This window comes from Cryptotermes secundus, unplaced genomic scaffold, assembly GCF_002891405.2.
Source record: "Cryptotermes secundus unplaced genomic scaffold, Csec_1.0 scaffold19, whole genome shotgun sequence".
In the NCBI taxonomy this organism is placed as follows: Eukaryota; Metazoa; Arthropoda; class Insecta; order Blattodea; family Kalotermitidae; genus Cryptotermes; species Cryptotermes secundus.
In genome coordinates this window covers 378,214-398,085 of record NW_019729897.1, presented here as the reverse complement: position 1 = coordinate 398,085, position 19,872 = coordinate 378,214, and the positions used below count along the sequence as shown (strand labels likewise).

General features: G+C 36.5%; 2 protein-coding genes across 3 annotated transcripts in view; one reads left to right on the top strand and one right to left on the bottom strand.

Moving 5' to 3' along the window:
- Positions 1-5,268: 5,268 nt before the first annotated feature.
- On the bottom strand, positions 5,269-11,486 carry LOC111865661 (ubiquitin domain-containing protein 1). 2 transcript variants are annotated; one of them, XM_023853846.1, is made up of 5 exons: positions 11,309-11,486; positions 10,844-11,080; positions 9,219-9,341; positions 8,938-9,056; positions 5,269-8,145 (listed from the first exon to the last, which is right to left on the bottom strand). In XM_023853846.1, the coding sequence occupies exons 1-5, from the start codon at positions 11,388-11,390 to the stop codon at positions 7,993-7,995; spliced, it is 714 nt and encodes a 237-aa protein (XP_023709614.1). In that variant the 5' UTR covers positions 11,391-11,486; the 3' UTR covers positions 5,269-7,992. The 2 variants fall into 2 exon arrangements, with proteins under 2 accessions (XP_023709614.1, XP_023709615.1); XM_023853847.1 differs by having other exon boundaries at positions 8,938-9,047.
- Positions 11,487-11,595: 109 nt separating this feature from the next.
- LOC111865660 (MMS19 nucleotide excision repair protein homolog) overlaps positions 11,596-19,872 on the top strand; it is a 43,672-nt gene continuing 35,395 nt past the window's right edge. The window contains exons 1-6 of the mRNA XM_023853845.2: positions 11,596-11,969; positions 12,214-12,452; positions 15,012-15,156; positions 15,660-15,847; positions 17,094-17,255; positions 18,311-18,527. Of these exons, the coding sequence (XP_023709613.1) occupies positions 11,861-11,969; positions 12,214-12,452; positions 15,012-15,156; positions 15,660-15,847; positions 17,094-17,255; positions 18,311-18,527 (1,060 nt within the window). The 5' untranslated portion in view covers positions 11,596-11,860. The remainder of the gene's footprint in view (positions 11,970-12,213; positions 12,453-15,011; positions 15,157-15,659; positions 15,848-17,093; positions 17,256-18,310; positions 18,528-19,872) is intronic.

Sequence of the window (19,872 nt, the reverse complement as noted above, 5' to 3'; positions counted from 1 at the left end):
AGGATCTGCATTAATTTGGTCCAGTTTACCCGGTCAAATGCCTTCTGCCAGTCTATGAAGCAAACACACAGTTCTTCATCTATCTCCAAAGTTCGTTCCGCTATAATTCTCATCATCCCAATTGCATCCCTGGTTCCTTTTCCTCTTCTAAATCCAAAATGATCTTCTCCAAGTATATCCTCTATTTTCCTTTCAATTCTTCTTCTAAGTATCTTTGCTATTATCTTTGCTGTATGTGCAATAAGGCTTATTGGGCGATGGTCACTGCATTTTATATTTGTCTTTTTCTTTAAGGCAATCATTGTAACTTCTGTAAAGTCCTTGGACCACTCTCCAATTTCATATATGGTGTTCAATAGTTTTGTCAGTGTTTTCAAACCACCTTCTCCCATTAACTTGAGCACATCTTCAGGTACATCATCATCTCCTGTAGCCTTTCCACTCACATATATATGTCAGCTTGAAGTAAAATATTCTTTGCATTGGCTGGCCAAAGGTAAAGAACAACACTGTGTGTCAATTGAAGAACCAAACCAAAAATAAAGAAGCATGACTGGTGTGTGTGAAAACCCAGCTGTGACCAGAATTGACTGTACCAGTGTCCAGTAGTGTTGAGTGTGTAATGTGATCTACGGCAATAAAGCAGACCTCCTCCAGTCAGGTGTAGTGTGTGTAATGAAATTCCATCTTTCTTGAATGAACTTCTACACCTACAGTACACACAGCAATATACGAATCATAATTAGGGATGATGTGGGTTATGGGGTACAAATGCAAGTGTAGCTTGGGTAGACATCAGATGAGGACATGGTCACATTTTTTACATACATATTAATTTTATAAGTGCATCAGTTTTCCATAGGTACATTTTTAAATAACAGTAATATTAATCTGGTGCAAATAAAAGAATTTGGCTGAAAATTATTTTTTTTAAGTATGAGGCATTCATTCCTCTATTATATTGTTCTTGTTTAATTGAGATGTGGTGGTGATATATGATTTTTTCTAGTCTAATGCAATTACAATTTAATTCTGCCTGAATGCCAAGTTCAGAATAAATATGATAACTGAGGAGTAACCTGCAGAACTAAATGACGTAATTTTGTCAAAAATATTTTTTCTTTCTGATTTTCCCATTGGAAAAAGTGGGTAGCCTTATATTCAGGCTTATACAATATACACAGCTGTATGTATGGCTACAAAAAAAAAAAACAAAGATGTTATGATATTATGTGTTAGCATCCCGTTGTATCGAGGCATCATCCTATTTTTTTTACTAACATATCCGTCAATATTCAACTTTATTTACTCAGCTATAGTTCGTATTGGTGTGGATGTTGTTTTTGTTTGTTTAAGTTTTGTATCTTATGTTGTTTTTGGTGTATTTCTGCAATTTCATGTTCTAATTTTTACTTTATGGTTTGTTCGATGGTTTGTTACCATATATTTGCATTATGTAAATGGCCTGGGGTAAAGTTGTTTCTTTAATTCTTGTTTCTTTTTATACAAGAATTTTATCTCACATCTAATACATATTGTTTGTGTTTGAATTTGTGTTTTTTTAGCCGCTTCATTATTAATTGGTATTTTTATCTGTGAATATTTTGGCGCAAGTTTTAATCTTAAACATGTTTTGTTAAAATTTATGTTTGCGTTACAGTGCAATAGTTTCCTCTTACAATTCATGTATTTATAGATGCTATTAGTGTGACTACTCATGATATTTCAGCATTCCATTGTATTGAGGCATCATCCTATTTTTTTAATTTTTTTACTAACATATCCATCAATAATACAACTTGTATTATTGACGGATACATTAGTAAAAAATGTGGGGGGGGGGTTTATGAGTTTAGGGGAAACTGGAGAACATTAAGGTTTTGCGTTTGTACTGGCTTTCTGTAAGAGTTTTTCTCATTCAGCTGGGAGGCTCCATTCCTCATACATTCCAAATGATGCAGAAATCACTGTGACAAGATTGTAAAAGTTTATAGTGTAGATTTAATGGACACATTTATCAGAAGGAACTATAAAAGACATGAAGGATTTTAGGTTCTCACAGCAGTGGTTATGAAGAGTCCTATATTTGGGATATAATGTGTATTCCATTGAAAGTCAACCAGTGTCTGCAGAGGAACATGTCACCTCAAAAACAGAGGTTGTCTTTCAACGGACTACATGGCATTATGTCCCAGGAGATAGATCTCTTTGTAAATGACATGATCTTCAAATTAATTATAAGGATATAAAATTTAGCTACGTGTGTGAAGGGGAAGTGATATTCTGTAACTCTGATATTACCACGTTTTAGGTAAACTGAGTAAGACTACAGTAAACTCTTCCCTTGTAACAAACACATTCACATACCACCGTTCACTCTTTGCTGATGCTTCTTCAGATTGATGAGAAGTCAGAATTAGAGGCCTATACTGAATAATATTATATTTAAGCATCCTGTTGCACTTCATACGATACATGATACAAACTCCATCTTCAGTGCAACCATATATTATAGGTATTTCGTTTTGCTCTCCCTTACACACTACATGTTTCGGCCACAAACGGCCATCATCAGGTGTATCGCTCAGGCATCTGTCACACTGCACTCAGTTTAACATTTAAAATTTAAAAACACAGGTCTTCTTGATTGTACCCCTCGTCGTTATTACTAAAATCTACTTCGCTGATGTCCCCGGTATTCAATTTTAAATTGAAAAAGTTTTTAAAATTGGAACTGAGGATTTTATAAGTGCTAGTTCAGAGAAATCAGGATTGACGTGTGTGAATAACGGGAATGGAATGGAATCTAAACTCAGTACTTTTCTCCTTTGTTTCTGTAATTGTGATCTTTTGCTGAAATAATCAATGCATTTATTTTCTTATGGATGTCTGAGACACTATTGTTTAGTGTTGAATATATAAGTCTGGAAACAAACACACAGTATCCCTTTTGTGTAATTATCTCAAAAACCATAAAAATTTTGGAGAAAATTTAAGGGACATAAAATGTGTTTTATTTTTTCTGTAGCTTCTATATAAAACGTTCTTTTCTGTTCAATAAATATTTAGCATGTTATGCTTCAGATACATGCAGAAATGCATAGAGGTCTTCATGTAGGGTTGTCCAGTCTACAGGAAAATTGACTTCACATGACTTTTTTTTCATAAAATTCTCCGATGTCAAACTTCATGAAAATTTGTCCTGCAGATGTTGCATTGTTTCATGTACACAGACCAATGAACTGAGCGAACTTAACCCTTCCCGGTCGAACGTCGATATATAATCGACACGGTGACTGCTTCAATGGACAAATGTTGATATATTATTGACAAAGTTTGTTTCATGCTTATGCAGTCATATTTTATCATACATCACTAGTTGACACTGTAGACTATACCAATGCATGCATGAATGTTTTGTTTGCCATCTGGAATTCATAACTTGTACTTCTTGAGGGATGAATGCCAGTTGTATATTATGGTATGTCACGTGTTAGTAGCATTCTTTTACTTTCAGCTGAATCACAGCCCTCTGGATTGAAGAAATTGGATATATTACCTTGTGTAAAGCGGATGATGAATCTGGTAGTGATGTGTTAAGTGAAGAACTCCATATTGACTATGATGATTAGATTAATTTGGAAATTGAAGGAGAAACTGCGAGTGAAGAATCGAGCAATGAAATGTCAGAAAGTGAGAAGAGAGTGAAACAAGTGTTGTTGCTTGTTGGTGGCTGGGAAGATGCAACAGTGGACGATTATGCACGTGGGGAAATGATGCCACCGAATAAAGCAATTGGGCCATCAAAAAGACAAAGTACATGGGGCGATAAAACAGAAAAAAATTCAGAAAGAATTTGTGTTGGGTAAAAACATTGTAATAGGTGAATCAACAGTTGGGTTCAAGCAAAAAATCATTTTTGAAACTTATAATCCAAAAAAACCACCAAGTGGGGCATCAGATTTGTGCCGTCTACACTCTGCTACCATATGTACCACTTGTACCATCTTACGATCTGCTACCACAGCACCGTCACTCTCTGGCACCTTTCGGCTCCACCTACCCTTCCTCAATCGGAGGGGGAAACGGTGCCCCGTCATACGGCTCCCCATGCTGTGCTCCCACGCTCCCTAAGCTAGAGTAAGGGATCCAAGCTAGCAGCGAGGTAAATCTAGTTACAAATGATGGCAATCAATATAATAACAAATAACAGAATTTAATAAACACAACTAACACCTAAACAAAGACAAGAATTCATGGTCGTTACAGCGCACGAGCCCAAGAAATTAAACAGAACTCAACTAATTGCACATTTACATGCTTGCACACAGCAGCATCTAACTCAGGCAGAATGGCCCATATTTACTGGCGCAACAATTTGCCTTGGTTGCATGAAAACATAACTACTACTTTCTAGCCAGGCCACAGACTGAGTCTAAACCAAATACACAATATAAATTATAAACACAGATTCAACTAAACTGGTACGAGTCGCCGCCGTACTACAAACCCAACGACAGGCGACCGCGGGCGATCTCGCCGGCCGCGAACCAGCCCACTACTTGCTGAAACAAATTTTGGACTCCCAGCCAAACAGGAATTTGACAATCACTCCGGCTGGCTCGGCGCCACGAGCAAGGCCCTATGGATCCATAACCAGAACTGACCTCCAAACTCGAATTAACTTCCAAGCAAGGCTCCCAGGGGTAGAAAGGAGGGGAGAGGGCAACACCATGTGACCCAGTCCTGCATGGTGATGGGGTGGGGGATAAGTTTAAGAACCTCGATCAAGGGGCTGGAAGCCCATGACGTCATAGCGGAGCCACTGCATGGCTCAGATTATTTGCATTAACTGAAAGTGACACTGGTTATATTCACAGTATAGTGCCAAATTACTGAAAACTTACAGGTGACATGTTTAACTTATCATATTCTGAAAAACCGTTCATTTCAAAAATAGTTCTTTCCTCGGTGGACAGACTGACTCAGTGTGTCTGGTATTGAAGACTACCTCCATTTTGCTGACAGATATAGCATTGTTGAGTTGACCCAAGAATTGGACAATCAAAAATGTAAGTACACATTTGGCTTCTTTTTTTAACTTTGTGCCCTTGTTGCACCTACTTTTCAGGCAGAACAGTTCACTTAGTTGCTTGGCAGGCATTTAAAAACCCCTGATAACCTAGCTGTGGAAGATTTTCTAAATGCGATGACTGGAAAGGGTTAACGGTGCTCCACAGGGTTGCTTATCCACCTAAAACTGAATGCAAGAATTGTTACTGTAATTTTATTTTGATTTCTTCCAAAAGTGACCATATTTTTTACAATACCTCACACTTATTCCAAGTGCTGAAGGCAAATTCACAAATACAGTGCACAATATAGTTTAAATTTGTTAATTTAACATTTTCCTTAATATGTTAAGTACTATTTCACACAATACGTAACAGTCACTTGTCAGATTCATACATGTGAAAATCCTCTAAGTTATGTGCTACATGTCAATCTTTGACACCCATAAAAAGTTTCAAAATTTAATTTGTAACAACTTCATTTATCATAAAACAAAACTTGGCTATATATACTTATCCGTGACTTCACTTATCACAATAGAGTATTGTTAACTTCAGACTTCCATATATCTTTTCATGTGCATATAATTGTTTAATCTGTTGGCACCTTTTGAAATGTGAAATAACCCTTTCTTTACATGGAAATCCCAAAATATCACTCATGGGATTTTTATCACTTAGTGACAAGGCCTACAATATATCTATCCCAAGACAATATTATTTACATAAACATAAATTAAAAAAAATATATATAGTGTAAAGTCTATGAGCAAAAACTTGCATAAGATTAGTCAGCATTGCAATGACTTGTTACAGTAGTGCTGTAAATTGACCTTTTCAGTTCATCTAATGAGGTGGTTATTCAGAATATTAGCTTTGGCTCTCAACAGACTGTCTACTAATTAGACACAGAAAATACAAAATAGAATAATTAACACCATTGCCCATACCAAGGAATAGCAAACAGGATTTTCTAGTAACAAGTTCATAATGAGTATAGAATTTGTGTGTCTATGGGCCTTGGCAAGTCTTTGAACAAAACTTGTCTTGTTTTTCTCATTTACATTATATGCTGCTTCTAGATGACAGGAGCTAAAATATCAATTTTCTTTTTAAAATTAACAGTTTTCTCTGTTCTAATGCAAAAGTCATGTTTACCTCAATATTTTATCTTGCATCTTGCATACTTGTCTGCCACATGAACTTCTGTAGCAAGTTATGTACTTTTCAGAGTCTGAGGAACTGACAGGAAAACAAAGCACATGATTCTGTTATACCTTGATTTAGAGCTAATTTAATGTACCACATAACACTACTTTGTCTGTACAGATAAACAAAGCAGCAGTTTATACATATTGCATTTGAATGATATCAAGTAGAAAGAAAAAGTTTCTTGGAACACATAATTTTCTACAATAATTTTGTATACTATTTTTACATTCTGAGGTAGTTTCACCTACTGTTTGATGAATGTTGTGCATTCACAAAAAAGAATCTCATTTCATACATCTATCTGTACACTATGTACACTGGAATACCCATGCAGCAGCTGATGTTAAGTTCCTGATTTACAGTGTCAATACATGAAACCAACATTTTTAATGTTTGTGATATGGCAAACCTACTATTGATGAGATCCCATAGTTACTTGAACAAGTGTGTACTAAACAATGCCTGAATCATCTTGCTTTTAGATCAGAAAATTATGTTACTTACACATTTCCTGGCATCAAAACAAAATAGCTAGTAACACTCTGACTCCTTAATTATATACAAAATAATCTGCAACCATAGTGGACATGTGTAAAGTAACATGATGCTGTGACGCTTGTACTGAACAGCTTACAACACAGTATTTTCAGTTCACAGTGTATATAAAACCATGTAAGAAATTATTGCTTTTGACAAATTGGCACTAGTTCACCATTTTAAAATAATAATAAAAAAAAAGTTTTAAATGACTTACAGTGATATTAAAATATCAGATATTTTCAGACTTCAACTTACTGATAGAACCATTTCAAATAAACTTCAATTACAAAAAGATATGAATGATGAGTCAGTATTACTATAACTATATTTAGAAGTAACACTTTTCTTACAGTACCTGTCTTTATATCAGCCAGTAATCCTTCAGTACTTAATAAATCCAAATGTGGCTGCAAGCTTTTAAACACACAGTAATGTAAGCTAAGTATAAGTGAAACATTTTAGTCAAACAAAAATATTTTCAGAAGTACACAGCTTGTAGTGGACAGTCTGGTTAAATGCCAGTCTGCAAAATTGACTGAACCTTTGGAATGAAAATATACACACTGCCCCTGTATATTCATAGGAGCCAACAGCTTTGAGCAGTCACCCCCTCCTACCCCAGTAAGACTCGGCCTTGATATAGTGTTACAAATTGCTTAAAAATGTTGTAACAAATGTCACCTCCATGCAGTTTATAAACACTCGATATGCATAAAACTTTAGTCTCTTTGTAACTTGCATCTCAAGGTACTGAATTTTCACATTAGGATGCTTCTAAATTATAGTAATAATTAACTGTGTAAATAATCTTGAGTATTGTGTAGGTATACTGCATGTAGTGTGAATGAAAAATGTCAAATCTAATTCACTGTCACAGGTAAACTGTGTCACTGTAGCATATTTCCATTCTAACATAATATAAATCCACTCATGTACTCAGTCTTTCTCCAATCATATAGCAGAACAGAAAAATGGAAGTACAGAAACAAAACATGATTAGTAATTAATGCACACCCGTTTTCTGGTTAGATAAAACACCGTTATACCTCATTAAATTTCCACTGTATATTTGAAACAATGAAGCCTGTACCACTTCTAACAATGTTCAATGTTCATGCTTTGTATTAAAATACACCATGTTACATATAATGTCCTTATTATTTACAGTTCAGCTTTCCACTCTTGACATCTGATCATGATTCACTATCACTTGCACCACGTAACCAGGCATTATCTTTGCTTCTTCAACACGCAGCTTATCTCCAAGCAACTTTCCACCAAAAAACCACCTCTGCCTAGATGGTTCTAATCCTTCTTGACTCTAGATACAAAAATTACAATTTGATAAAAAAATATGAACCAATGGAGCCTGCAGTTAACTGTGAAGAAGAAGATCACTGTCTTCTAGAATGTGATGCCATTTAGTCGGAAGATAGTTACATTCTGGAGAAACCTAATGTCTCCTCTTCTGCCATGGAGATAGAGGCAGCAGGTTCCTCCAAAACACTGGTAACAATCTACAAACTGTGGTGTCACATCCAAGTCGCAATTGTAAGAAAATTAAGAAAAAATGCTGTAAATATTAAAAACTGATAATTATTAGAATAAACAACACACACACGCACTTCTACAGTATCTACAGTACTTATTATTTACTGTTTACTTACAATAACAAAGTAAATGTTCCTGTGTTTACAGTGCTTGCAATTTCAGTGTAAGGTAAGGTCTGGTAGTAGAAACATTATGAGAAATATCAGGAAGACTCAGTAGTAATACATTTTTCTATAACTATTTAATTAGTCCAATACCAAATGTTCAAAATTCTAAGATAATGAAATATATTGCAATTCACAATTCAGAAGATGAAGAGTATAAGGTTTAGCCCAGTAACTCATGATAGAATTTCAAGTATTATCTTTATTGGGAAGGAATTTTGAACTGCATTTCCTGTAGTGCTGGGTTCTCTCATATTACGGTAATGAGATATAAACATATATTTAGTGCTTCCTGGGTTTACTTATAAATTGACATCGTTATTACCTCCTGAAAGGTGAAAAAAAAAGGTGCACTAAACTCTTTGCTAAGATTTATCTTACTTGTAAAATTTACTGACCTGCAGTTTCTTTTTTGCCATTCCTATGGTGTCCTTAGTAGACACTGGTAATTTTACATCCATACATGTTGAAGACAATCGGAGCTTTAATACCATTTCTGTTCCACCATCTACTGGTTCTGAGAACAAATGTGAATATCCATCATTTTGAAATGGCAGCAATAAATACAAACTTAATTACTACTAATGTAAGACCAGAAACATAGAATTATGAAATTGAAATATACTTCATTTCTGCACATTATCAAGCACTAATCTGGATTTAAAAAGGTCTACCAAACCTGAGCATTCAGCTGGAGAATCTCTTCCACTGTCTTCTTTTACGATGTTGATGGGATAGGACAGACAGTAAACAGGCACTTGATAACGAGTACCCAACTCATCATAGCATTCTGTCAGGAAACCTGTAATGTATAGTGTGTACACTTGTGATGATAATTAACAGGTCAGGTTTTAACCTGTTCACTGGTTGCATGACATGTTAAAATAGCAAAACCATGACACAACCATCTGACAACTGATGTTTTCAGACGTGTGTGTGCGTGCATATAGCACCAGACATTAACTGCGTACTCTTGTTATGCCAGTTGGCATATGTGGTATACAGTATTTCCCTCAATAGAATATAAGTAGAAAATTTCTTGTCCTTAGCACATTTACATGATGACCTACACACAAGGGCTACTGATAGCTGTGGAACTGTCAACACACTTTTAAAGTAACAGCAATGGGATGACATCTTCATTCCATCAAATTCTCCACAAATAAGAATATCTAACTAATTCTAAATTGTAATCAACTGTAAACAATTGTAACTATTGTAATTTTAATCTTACTCATATATTAAATTGTTAATATTCAGAATTAACTTGACTTGTCCTATATCATGTACAATGATCTACAGTGACAAAATCAATCAGTCAATCAATCATGCTAGAATGTGAGATAACAAAACAGTGACTTGGAAAAACAACTGAGACATGCATATTAATAATTATGCATAAACCAATAAACCACAACCCCAGAGGGCAGCTTTTATGCTGAACATAGCAAGTTAAAAAACCTGCTACACAGTCAGCACATGAGCTATGTCCACAAAAGGGGACAAAATGGCTAACAGCTATTCAATTGTGAAGCGAATATGGAGATGGACAAATATTATTTGTTGACCTGCTGGCTGTAACTATACTGAATAGCTACATATCCTCTCATCGAGTGGTAGCAAAACAGACCACCAAGATTTCATCTGACTGTAGTTCAAAATCTGACTCTTTTAAATAAGTGAAAGGAACACTTATCTTCATTCCGCTCCAAGAAGATTAAGATTACAAGACAAATGACCTACCTTGAACATTAACATACAAGTCAGTCGTCAGCTATGCAGTTATATACCAGTCAATAAGAGACAAATGATTACTAAATTTATGTGCCCAATTGCAGAGTTCATCAGGTTTTTGTATTTACCATACAAAGGCAAAATAGTTCCATCACAATTTGTGAAGGAAAACATTTCTACAAATATATATCTGGATTTATTTACACGCAATTTTTCTTTCAAAATCTACATTTGGAAACGATGTCCATAACAGTAAATATTAACCCTACAAAATCCAGCAATGTGTTCCCCTTCAAATACTTTCCACTAGAATATTTTATCAGTGCAGTTCCAAAGAAACAGATATCTGTGTCATTATTAATACTACTAATCAGATGAACCTCGGTTACTATGGGAGATTCAAATCTACTATCATCATGTGACAAAGATTAAGTAGACACAATGAGTTATCATGCATCAGTTTAATAAGGGTCCAGAAAAATATCTACAATGTACAATGCAAGGGCAAGTGCAAGTAATGCAGAATGTGAATGAGGTATGACTACATGCGAACATTTAAAATCCTTCTACCATTAGGAACTGATATGTTTGCCCCATCTAGAATGGCCTGTGCAAGTCCAAAATCGACAGCTTCTGCTGCTACCGCTGCAGCACGTAAAGCATCCCAAATTTCTTTTCGTCCATCGAAAGCTGGTGCTGTGTCCCAGAACTCATCCCTCTTACTACGCAGCTGGCCTTCGGTCAATGGCACGTCTGACTTCCAGCGGATAGTTTCATGGCACAAAGGGTGATTTTTTCGTGTACTTCCTGCAAGTTTCAGAGCTGATTAAATATGCATATAATAAATGTATCCAATCACACTATCATAACTATACCATAATTTAAAATCGCATAACTAACGATTAACTAGATCTTTGTATCTGCATAAATAATAAAAAATAAAATTCTAAGAACATTTGCATCTCCAATACATTTTCTTTCCTTGACCCAAATGATACCAAGGTTATCATCAAAAGATGAATTCCTAGATTTTACCTGAATTTGGCCTAGTAACATTTCCTGTATTGTCATCTGCCCCATCGCTCCTCGATCGGCTAATTCCTATGCACCCTCCCATTCTGAATACCTCGACTTTTGCGGCATTTCAGTAATATTTCTTAACTTTTCACATGCTCCTTCCATTTTCTACTCATCATTCCATCAACTGACAGTAGCGAAGCGCCGTCGTGAACCGTGAAAGAATGATTGCAGATGGCTCTGTGTATGCTATGTGACCGATGTTGACGATATAGGTGATATAGGTTTTGCGGCCCATGATATACGTGTTGTACCAACATAATACATCGATAATACATTTCCTTTCCAATATTCGCTATTGTAGCAAGCAATCCACAATATACAGAAGACACGTTTCACCAATGTAGATTTAGTAAGCTGGGTACGAAGTAGAGCTAAACAGAAGGCTGCAAATGATGATATTCCTTTCCATACGTATGTTTAAATCCGTGTAATAAGCATGGGGGAACATGTGAACTGTAGACAGAAGATCAAAAGATAGATTGTGAACTTTCTGGAATTTCTTACGAGATGCCGAACATGGAGGTGGAAGCAGATGCCGGATGGTTGGATGGTGTGGTAAATGAAGCCATTATGGATGATAAAATTCTTGTGGACAAATGCTGCAGTATTGCCAATGGTGAATATTACTGAACTTTGTGTATTTTGGTTTGTTTGCCGAAAGCCTTTTTGACAGCTTCAATTGTAGGTTGTAGAAGTAGGTCAAAGTCTGGCAGAGTGCCATCGCTCGGAAGTCATATGCCAATCGAAAGAGTCAAGACCAAATAGTAATTTTTGCCTAAAGGTCTGCCGTGAATGTGTGTGTGTGTGTGTGTATTTTCTTTGTACTGTAGTATGTCAACCAATTTTCTTTTGTGTGTCAGGTATCCAGAGTCAGAGTGGAGGTCTTTTGAAACTGGTTGAAAAATTGGGAATTACACTAACAGACAAAAACCCAGAGTTGAGAGAGAAGGGAACACGGATTCTAGCAGAGGTTTTGCAGAATCTGCCAAGAGACTGCCTGCAAAAATCAGAAGTACATTTTATCACAACTTTCTTCTGTGATCGGCTTAAGGATCATAATGCAGTTATTCCAGCAGCATTGCAAGGAATTCATGCTGTTGTATGTATATGCAGATTTACTTACTATTCTTTTGTGAATATGCATGTTTACTGTTAGATTTAGCACTCACATAACTTACACATACTGTATTAGTATTTTGAAGTGGGTAGGGTTTGAGCTAGAGGAATCCACCACTTATTTTTATCTAATTCACTTTCCCTTTCACCTTGAACACAACAAGGTGAAACAATTTAATTCCCAGAATGATCCTATGAAAGCAAAATTTGCTTACCTGTGCACTAGGTGGCTGTTGTTGCCTTCAGAATGCTGTCCTTGTGAAGCTGTGCACTTTGTGAGATGGTCATGCCACTAATGGAAACAGTCTTGAAAATCATTTTCCAAAATACCTCGCAGTAACATCACTTTTGTGTTGGATATCAGGAATGTCAGAAAATCATTGTCCCTTCAGGACATATTTTAATCTTGGAAAGAGCCAAAAATTGCAGGGGCTAACTCAGGTGAATAAAGTGGATGGTTCGTTTTTGTAAGGGATTTCTTAATCAGGAACTCTTGAATTCTTTAACTCATCATGTGCAGGGGCATTGTCATCGTGGAGAATCCATTTATCAGGACAGAGTTCAGGTCTTTTCCTCCAAACAGATTCCCATAACCTTGTCAGCACTTCCAAATCACATTGCTAATTCTCTGTCTGTTCATACTCTGTTCACATTTGTATGTGTCCTTTGTGTTTTTGGCTGCCCACTTCTTGGGTCATATTGCTAACGTTTCACAAGCACTTTTTCCAACGTTCACACAAAACTTGATGTTTATCCACTGCTACAGATTCTTGTCACTCATTTTTCCACCAACAGTAAACCACAGATATATACTGCTTCCTTTGCTGCTTGGGAACTAATGACTCATTTGGTCTGTGTCTCATATAAATGCAAGTTGGAACATGTCAAATGTGCTTAGGTACATGAGTTTGCCTGACTCAACAACACAGAGACACGCTGCAGCCATTCCAGGAATTAAATTCTCGGGCCTTGTATGTAGGACTTTCCTAAAGAAGGAAATAATGCAAATGATTCAGTAAACATAATTATAATGGAAGCCTGTAGGTGTGTATTAGCAGGTATAAGTAAGGTACAAATAATTAATGGGACCCAAAACATACATTGAAAGCCTCTAGGTTAAAACGTCAAATGCTGAACTTAGTGTTGTTCTTACTGCTAGACAGCCAATACATAAAACAAAAACTCCATGGCCTGTAGTCTGCATGCGAACTATACCGACTGAGTTACAGCCACTTGGCGAAGTTAGTGCCAACTTTAGCGGATAGAGGGTGTCACGTGGTCAGCACAACAGATCCCCACGGCCGTTAATCTCAGTTTTCTAGACCGGAAGTCAACCAACACATGCTGATGTTAATTCCATTCTAGGGTTGTCATATTGTGTGTACAGAACTGCACGCTACCTCCATTTAATATCAGTAACCTACATATAATATGAGTTAGGGTGAAAGAAAGAAGGAGATAAAAGAATAACAAACTTAGGCTAATATTCTGGAGAAAACAAGGGGATAGGGTGGTTTGCCAGAAGAAAGAAACCAGTAAATCCCCTGGAAGATAGCATAACAGTTAAAACCAAAAACGAATTTTGAACTTATAAATCTAAACATGACAACGTTATCTGTTAGTGTCATTTTATTGTTGCTGTTACATGTTCAGCAGTATTGCCTTAAAATAGGGCATGAGAACTTTCCTTCTCAACCTTTCCAGTTCATCATTCTGAATCATTGTACCACTTAGCACCGTATATTCTGTGCAGCCGTTAAGGTGTCATTAAATAATCTGTTCTTATTGTCACGATTTTTGAATTGCTGTGATTCTTATATAACATTTTTCTACATTAATTAGTGGCTTCGTTTCTAAATGGAAGTGCATCACTACATTTTGTAATTACTAAATGGCAGTCAGTCTCCCAGTAGAGTTCAATATTGGTCTTAGCTGAGAGTTTCTTTTAGCATTTGAAATCTTACAAATTTGTCCAATCAGAAGAGTATATGTCTTTATACAGAGGAATGCTGGAGCTGTACTTCTTTTGGCTTATTTTGTACTTCATCCATCGTCTGGTATGTAAAAGACAAAAAGACCAGTGATTGAGACTAGCTCTTTCTAACAGGCCCAGCTGAGTAGGTTTATCCTTCCCTACCCACCTGAAGACGGAGACAGATCCTGTCTCCAAAACGTCGTGGTCTCTTTGTCTTTTACATACCAGACGATGGATGAAGTCCAAAATAAGCCAAAAGAAGTACAGAGTACACCATCGTCAGAATCCTTTCAATGCTGGAGCTGTTCATGCTGGTTTGGCCACACTGGTACCAACAGTTCTAAATCATGTCAAAAATGCCATAGAAACAAGCCTGGCCCGTCACATGCCACAAAGTAGTGTTTGTGAAAGTTGACAGCAATTGAAAATGTGTGCTGGCAACATAGTCAAGCTTTTGTATGTCACAGCATGCATTATTTAAAGGAACTGAGGGACATATTCCATTGACTTACTTGTCCCCGATTTCAAACTCTTGGTTTATTGTACAAATGAGATAATATGTTACAGATACAAATGAATAACCTTCCAGAAGATTCTCCAGCACATATAGTTACTGGACTGTTTCAGCATGTTCATTGTCAGTCTCAGAAGCAAGCAGATCGCCATGTTATCTACAAAATACTTGAAGCATTTATTCAGAATTACAAAGAAGGTAGGTGATGCTACAATGATGTGTTATAATAGTGCACAGTTTCTCTTTATTATTGTGTATATAGAATTCAAAATTGAGACAGAAATGAGCTGCTTATGATGGGACAGTGGTAGTTTACTGCTTGGCTGCAGAGGCAACAGTGGATGGTGGGTAGAGCAGGGATGTGGTTAGCGTATGTAGGCAGGTTGCAAAGAGGGTGATCACTCCATCTCCTTTCTCCCATCCCATGGATCTGAGTGATCACTTTCTTTGTGATCTGTCTTCATAACCTAACTGCATCCTCTCTCCTCTTGCTTCAACCCTGAAGATGGAGATAGCATGTTCTTTTTTGAGCATTGGTATCTGCCTACAAGACTGCAAGGTGTCACAGCCCAGAAGACCACATTCTGAACAGTTAGTACTCAAAATTTTCCTATGAATCTTTGCTTTATGTGGTTAATGAATAAGAGGGCTTGAAATTCATGAAAGAGAGCCGGAAGTTTGTATTGAATATTCTTTTACAGAATGGAAGCTGCTTGGTCCTGACTTTGTGTTTGGTGTCATATCAATGGTTGATGGTGAGCGAGATCCTCGCAACTTGTTGCAGCTGTTTGGCATGTTTCCACACTTCATTAGAACGTTCCCTCTTGGCCATCTAACAGAGGAGATGTTTGAAGTTATGGCATGTTACTTTCCCGTTGATTTCTATTCAGTAAGTACTGAGATATCTTAATGTTAACAATATAACACCTTAATTAGGTGTACTGATGCTGTAAGCGGGGCTTGATTGTAGTTAGCAACAAACACAGGAATTGTAGGTAGTGGCCTGGTTATTTTTTAACATAATAGCATTTTTCAAAATTAAATATAGGGTGGGAGTATGGAAAGTGGGAGAGTAAGCCAAGACTGTGTAGCCCACTGGATAAATGAATCACTGCCTGCATTGTTAAATGGCTATGACTTAAAGACGTTTTTATTGCAGAAGAAACTGCACTGTTTTATTCTTTGATGGCAGACAAGATTCTTGATATAAGACGGGAAGCCTGCACAGGTGGGAATAAATCCCAAGAAAGATTGACGGTATTGCTGTGCTGCAATGCCAAGGGAGCAGAGAAGCTGACACCACTTCTTATAAGAAAGGGAAGGTGGTAAACCTGTGTAATATAATGCAGGCATTCAGTGTGTAGAATTATACTTTCATACGTGGTAATTGAACCACACAAAACTACATATTTTATCTGCAAGACAACCAGTGGTTGGTAGGGCATTTACCTAATAGTGACATAAAGAAGTCTATTATTTTAATGTAAAAGAACAGGCTGGTGGATCTGTTCAGTGCACATGTATGTCATGTAAGTTATGCTATGTAACTGGTATAATCATAATTGTATGATGGCAGATACATGCTGAAACATATCATGGATAGATACATAGTTATACATAATTGTGTTGACAAGGAAAGTAAATAATACTGAACTACTAGTTTGTCTCTTGTGTCAACTTTGTTTCTACTTCATCAAACTTTAGATAAGTGAGTAAGAGAATTGTAAATATTGATAATCCTTTTGTCTTTAGAGACTGTTTCAAAAGAAATCTATGGAGAAGATTTCATTGCCTGAGCTTATCAGTTCAAGGTGAGGACAATAACATATTTTGAGTAGTTCATGACATATTCATATATACAAATTAGAAGCAATTTAAAAGCAGCTTCTTAGCACTAGCCAGTTTATTCGGAAGTACAGAAAGGATTACATTTATAAGGGTCAATAAGTCTCTGTTGTTGTCTCTCTGTTCTTGATGGTCTTCAATCGATGCTTTATTACTCAGAATTCTACCAGCTTTTGGTTTATGTGCTTGAGGGAGTTTTTAAGAGTTTTCAGGCAGAGTATCATCCTTGAATATGTAATTTTGCTCATTGTGCTAAGAGATGATTAAATGATTATATTTCTCTATCACAGATTTCCAGCACTCCTAATGCAATTACTCGTGATGACCTTGCAGCTGCTCTTTTGCAATGCCTCATAGCCTCACCTGCTTTTGCAGAGTTCTGCATTCCTTTGTTATTAGAGAAGTTAGATTCTCAACTCCGCATCGCAAAGCTTGATTCTCTTCGATTACTGGTAAGTGGTATTACCTAATACAGCAGCATAGTCTTTGTGCAGATTCATTTAGGGCTATGCAAAATAAGGGTTTCAGGCTTCAATTTTTTTTTATGGTGAATGTAAAAGTAAACATTAATTTTCAGTTGACTTAATTCCTTACATAGACATGAACATAATGGAATATCTCTTTTGTGCATATGATCATTTCGGTGTTGTAGCTTACAGTTCTAACTAAATAACACACTCATTACTCTCATTCACTCCATGTAGCTGAGTGCTTCTTCAGAAGCTAGAAATTTTCCAACCACACAAGAAATTCAAGAATTTTGTGGAACCTGAAGGCACAATATGCTCACAAGGGCTTGCCACCTGTCTGTCCTGAGCCAGCCAAGTCCAGCCCACATCCCCTCATCCTGTTCCTCTGAGATCCATTTTAATATTATCTTCCTTTTTATGTCTCCAGTTATGCACTTAGAGTGAATAAAAGGCACCATTTAATTTAAAAATTATGACTGAAGTTTATGCAAGACAGGTTAACATTGTCTGTTGCATGGAGTCATGCACGTAGGATCTCCTTATATACAATGAAACCCGAATTCTGCGTTCCTTGAATTTATGTTTTCCTTGGGTCTACACACGTTTTTATTGGTCCCACCAAACTTCCATAAGAACAGTGTTAAGTTTTCCTCAAATATACATTTGTGCTTTCTGCCAAGTTAATTGATTATGCTGTGACATGCGGGCATTTCTAGGAAGCAAATTGGCAGACAAATTGCCACGGAGATACTATTCTTAAACACAGTCCATCACTAGGTGTTAGATGTTCCAATGGATATGTAAATGGAGGTTGTAGACTCTTGGAGACCAGAACATTGCTGCGAGATTAACACATTTTTTTCTGTGGAGATGGATTCCTAGAGACCAACTCAATACAAAACAAAGGCTTCCCACAGCAATGAATAAGCACACAATAACAGAGGAACTCTTGGAGGTGGTGGTCTATGCTAGAGTTATGGGGGAAAAATTCAAGCAGTTAAGTAATGGTTTTAGTAATTCTCTTCTTCTGTTTTCAGCAAGAATGTTGTAAGACCTTCACAGTAGGAGGGATGGAGAAGCATCTGTATGATTTGTTCCAGTCTCTTCATCGAGAAATCGTTCCTGGAACAGACAAGGAATTGTGTGAGGAAGCTCTTGTGGCATTGAAGGAACTGATACATATGCTGTCCATAGTACCTGTTGACAAAGACCAAGTAAATCTGTTACATAAGGTTTTAGAAAATATCATCAGTGGTAAGTTATGAAGGATATTGGTACTTTTGCAGATCACACCCTGAAATTTTCTCATCCATTCCAGTTGAAAGGCTAGAAGTATTGGGTAAAAACAGGTAGAAGAATGTACCCAAGTAATTACTTTTAAATTTGTCCTAAAATCATTGTATGCATTAATTGTATAATTATTCTGTTAGATAATTAAGTTCACCCTTCTGAACTAGAGTTAGTGTATGGTAATATTTTATAACAACTTTATGCTTCTGATGGCCACTAATTACTACAGCTTACAGCCAAAGATATATAAAATGTAATTACCTCACCCAGTATTTTGTTGATATTGAATAAGAGTATATGAAGTTTTATGTGAAGGAGTTACCAACTGCCACACACCATGTCTCAACTGGGGAATTTGGACGAAAGGTCCTTTGATAAAATTTTTGCAATTCTTGCAGAAATTTCACAACTGCTGTAAAGACACTGGGCTCATGAAGTCACACCTATACTGTGCTATCTATGGGTCTGTTACTTTTTCATTGACCTTATCTATTTCAAAGATGCACGTTTCATAATATAGACCAAGGGTCTCCAAACTACGGCCCGCGGGCCACATGCGGCCTGCGATGTGATTTTATCCGGCCCGTGAAAGAATTGTGCAGAAATGCGCCAATTGAACTAATTTTCCAGTGAGTACTGGTAAACGTGATTCCGAGCTTATTGACCTGACATATTATACTGCGTTTCGATGGCTTAGCTGTGGAAAGGTTATTTCACGCTTCTTTCAGCTCAGGAATGAAATTGATATATTTCTTACCGAGAAAGACCATCACGAACCACTTCTATCAGATACCAAGTGGCTTTGGAAATTAGCAGTTTTGCTGATCTGGTAAACCATATGAACCATATGAATTTAAAGTTGCAGGGTGAAAATAACTTAGTCTGTGATTTATTTGCACTTATCAAGGCATTCAGAGCAAAGTTGATACTTCTGGAAAGGCAAGTGAAAAATTGTAACTTTGTTCATATGCTATACTGTGCAGAGTTGCATAAAAAGGTTGAAGCAGAATTTCCTTCCTTGTTTGCAAATTTAGTCATTTCAGATTTGAAAGAACAATTTTGGAAGCGATTTGCTGATTTGGATGCCAGTGCTCAGGAAATTAGATTGTTTCAAAATCCATTTGACTGTGATGCTGCAGATGTCAAATTCAAATGGAAATTATTGAACTTCAGGAAAATTATCATATTAAAGACAAATACAAGGAAGGAAATTCGATCGACTTTTATAAACTCCTGAACTCTGAGCAGTTTCCAAATTTAAAGAAATTTGCTTCTAAATTTATCTCCATTTTTGGGACGACGTATCTGT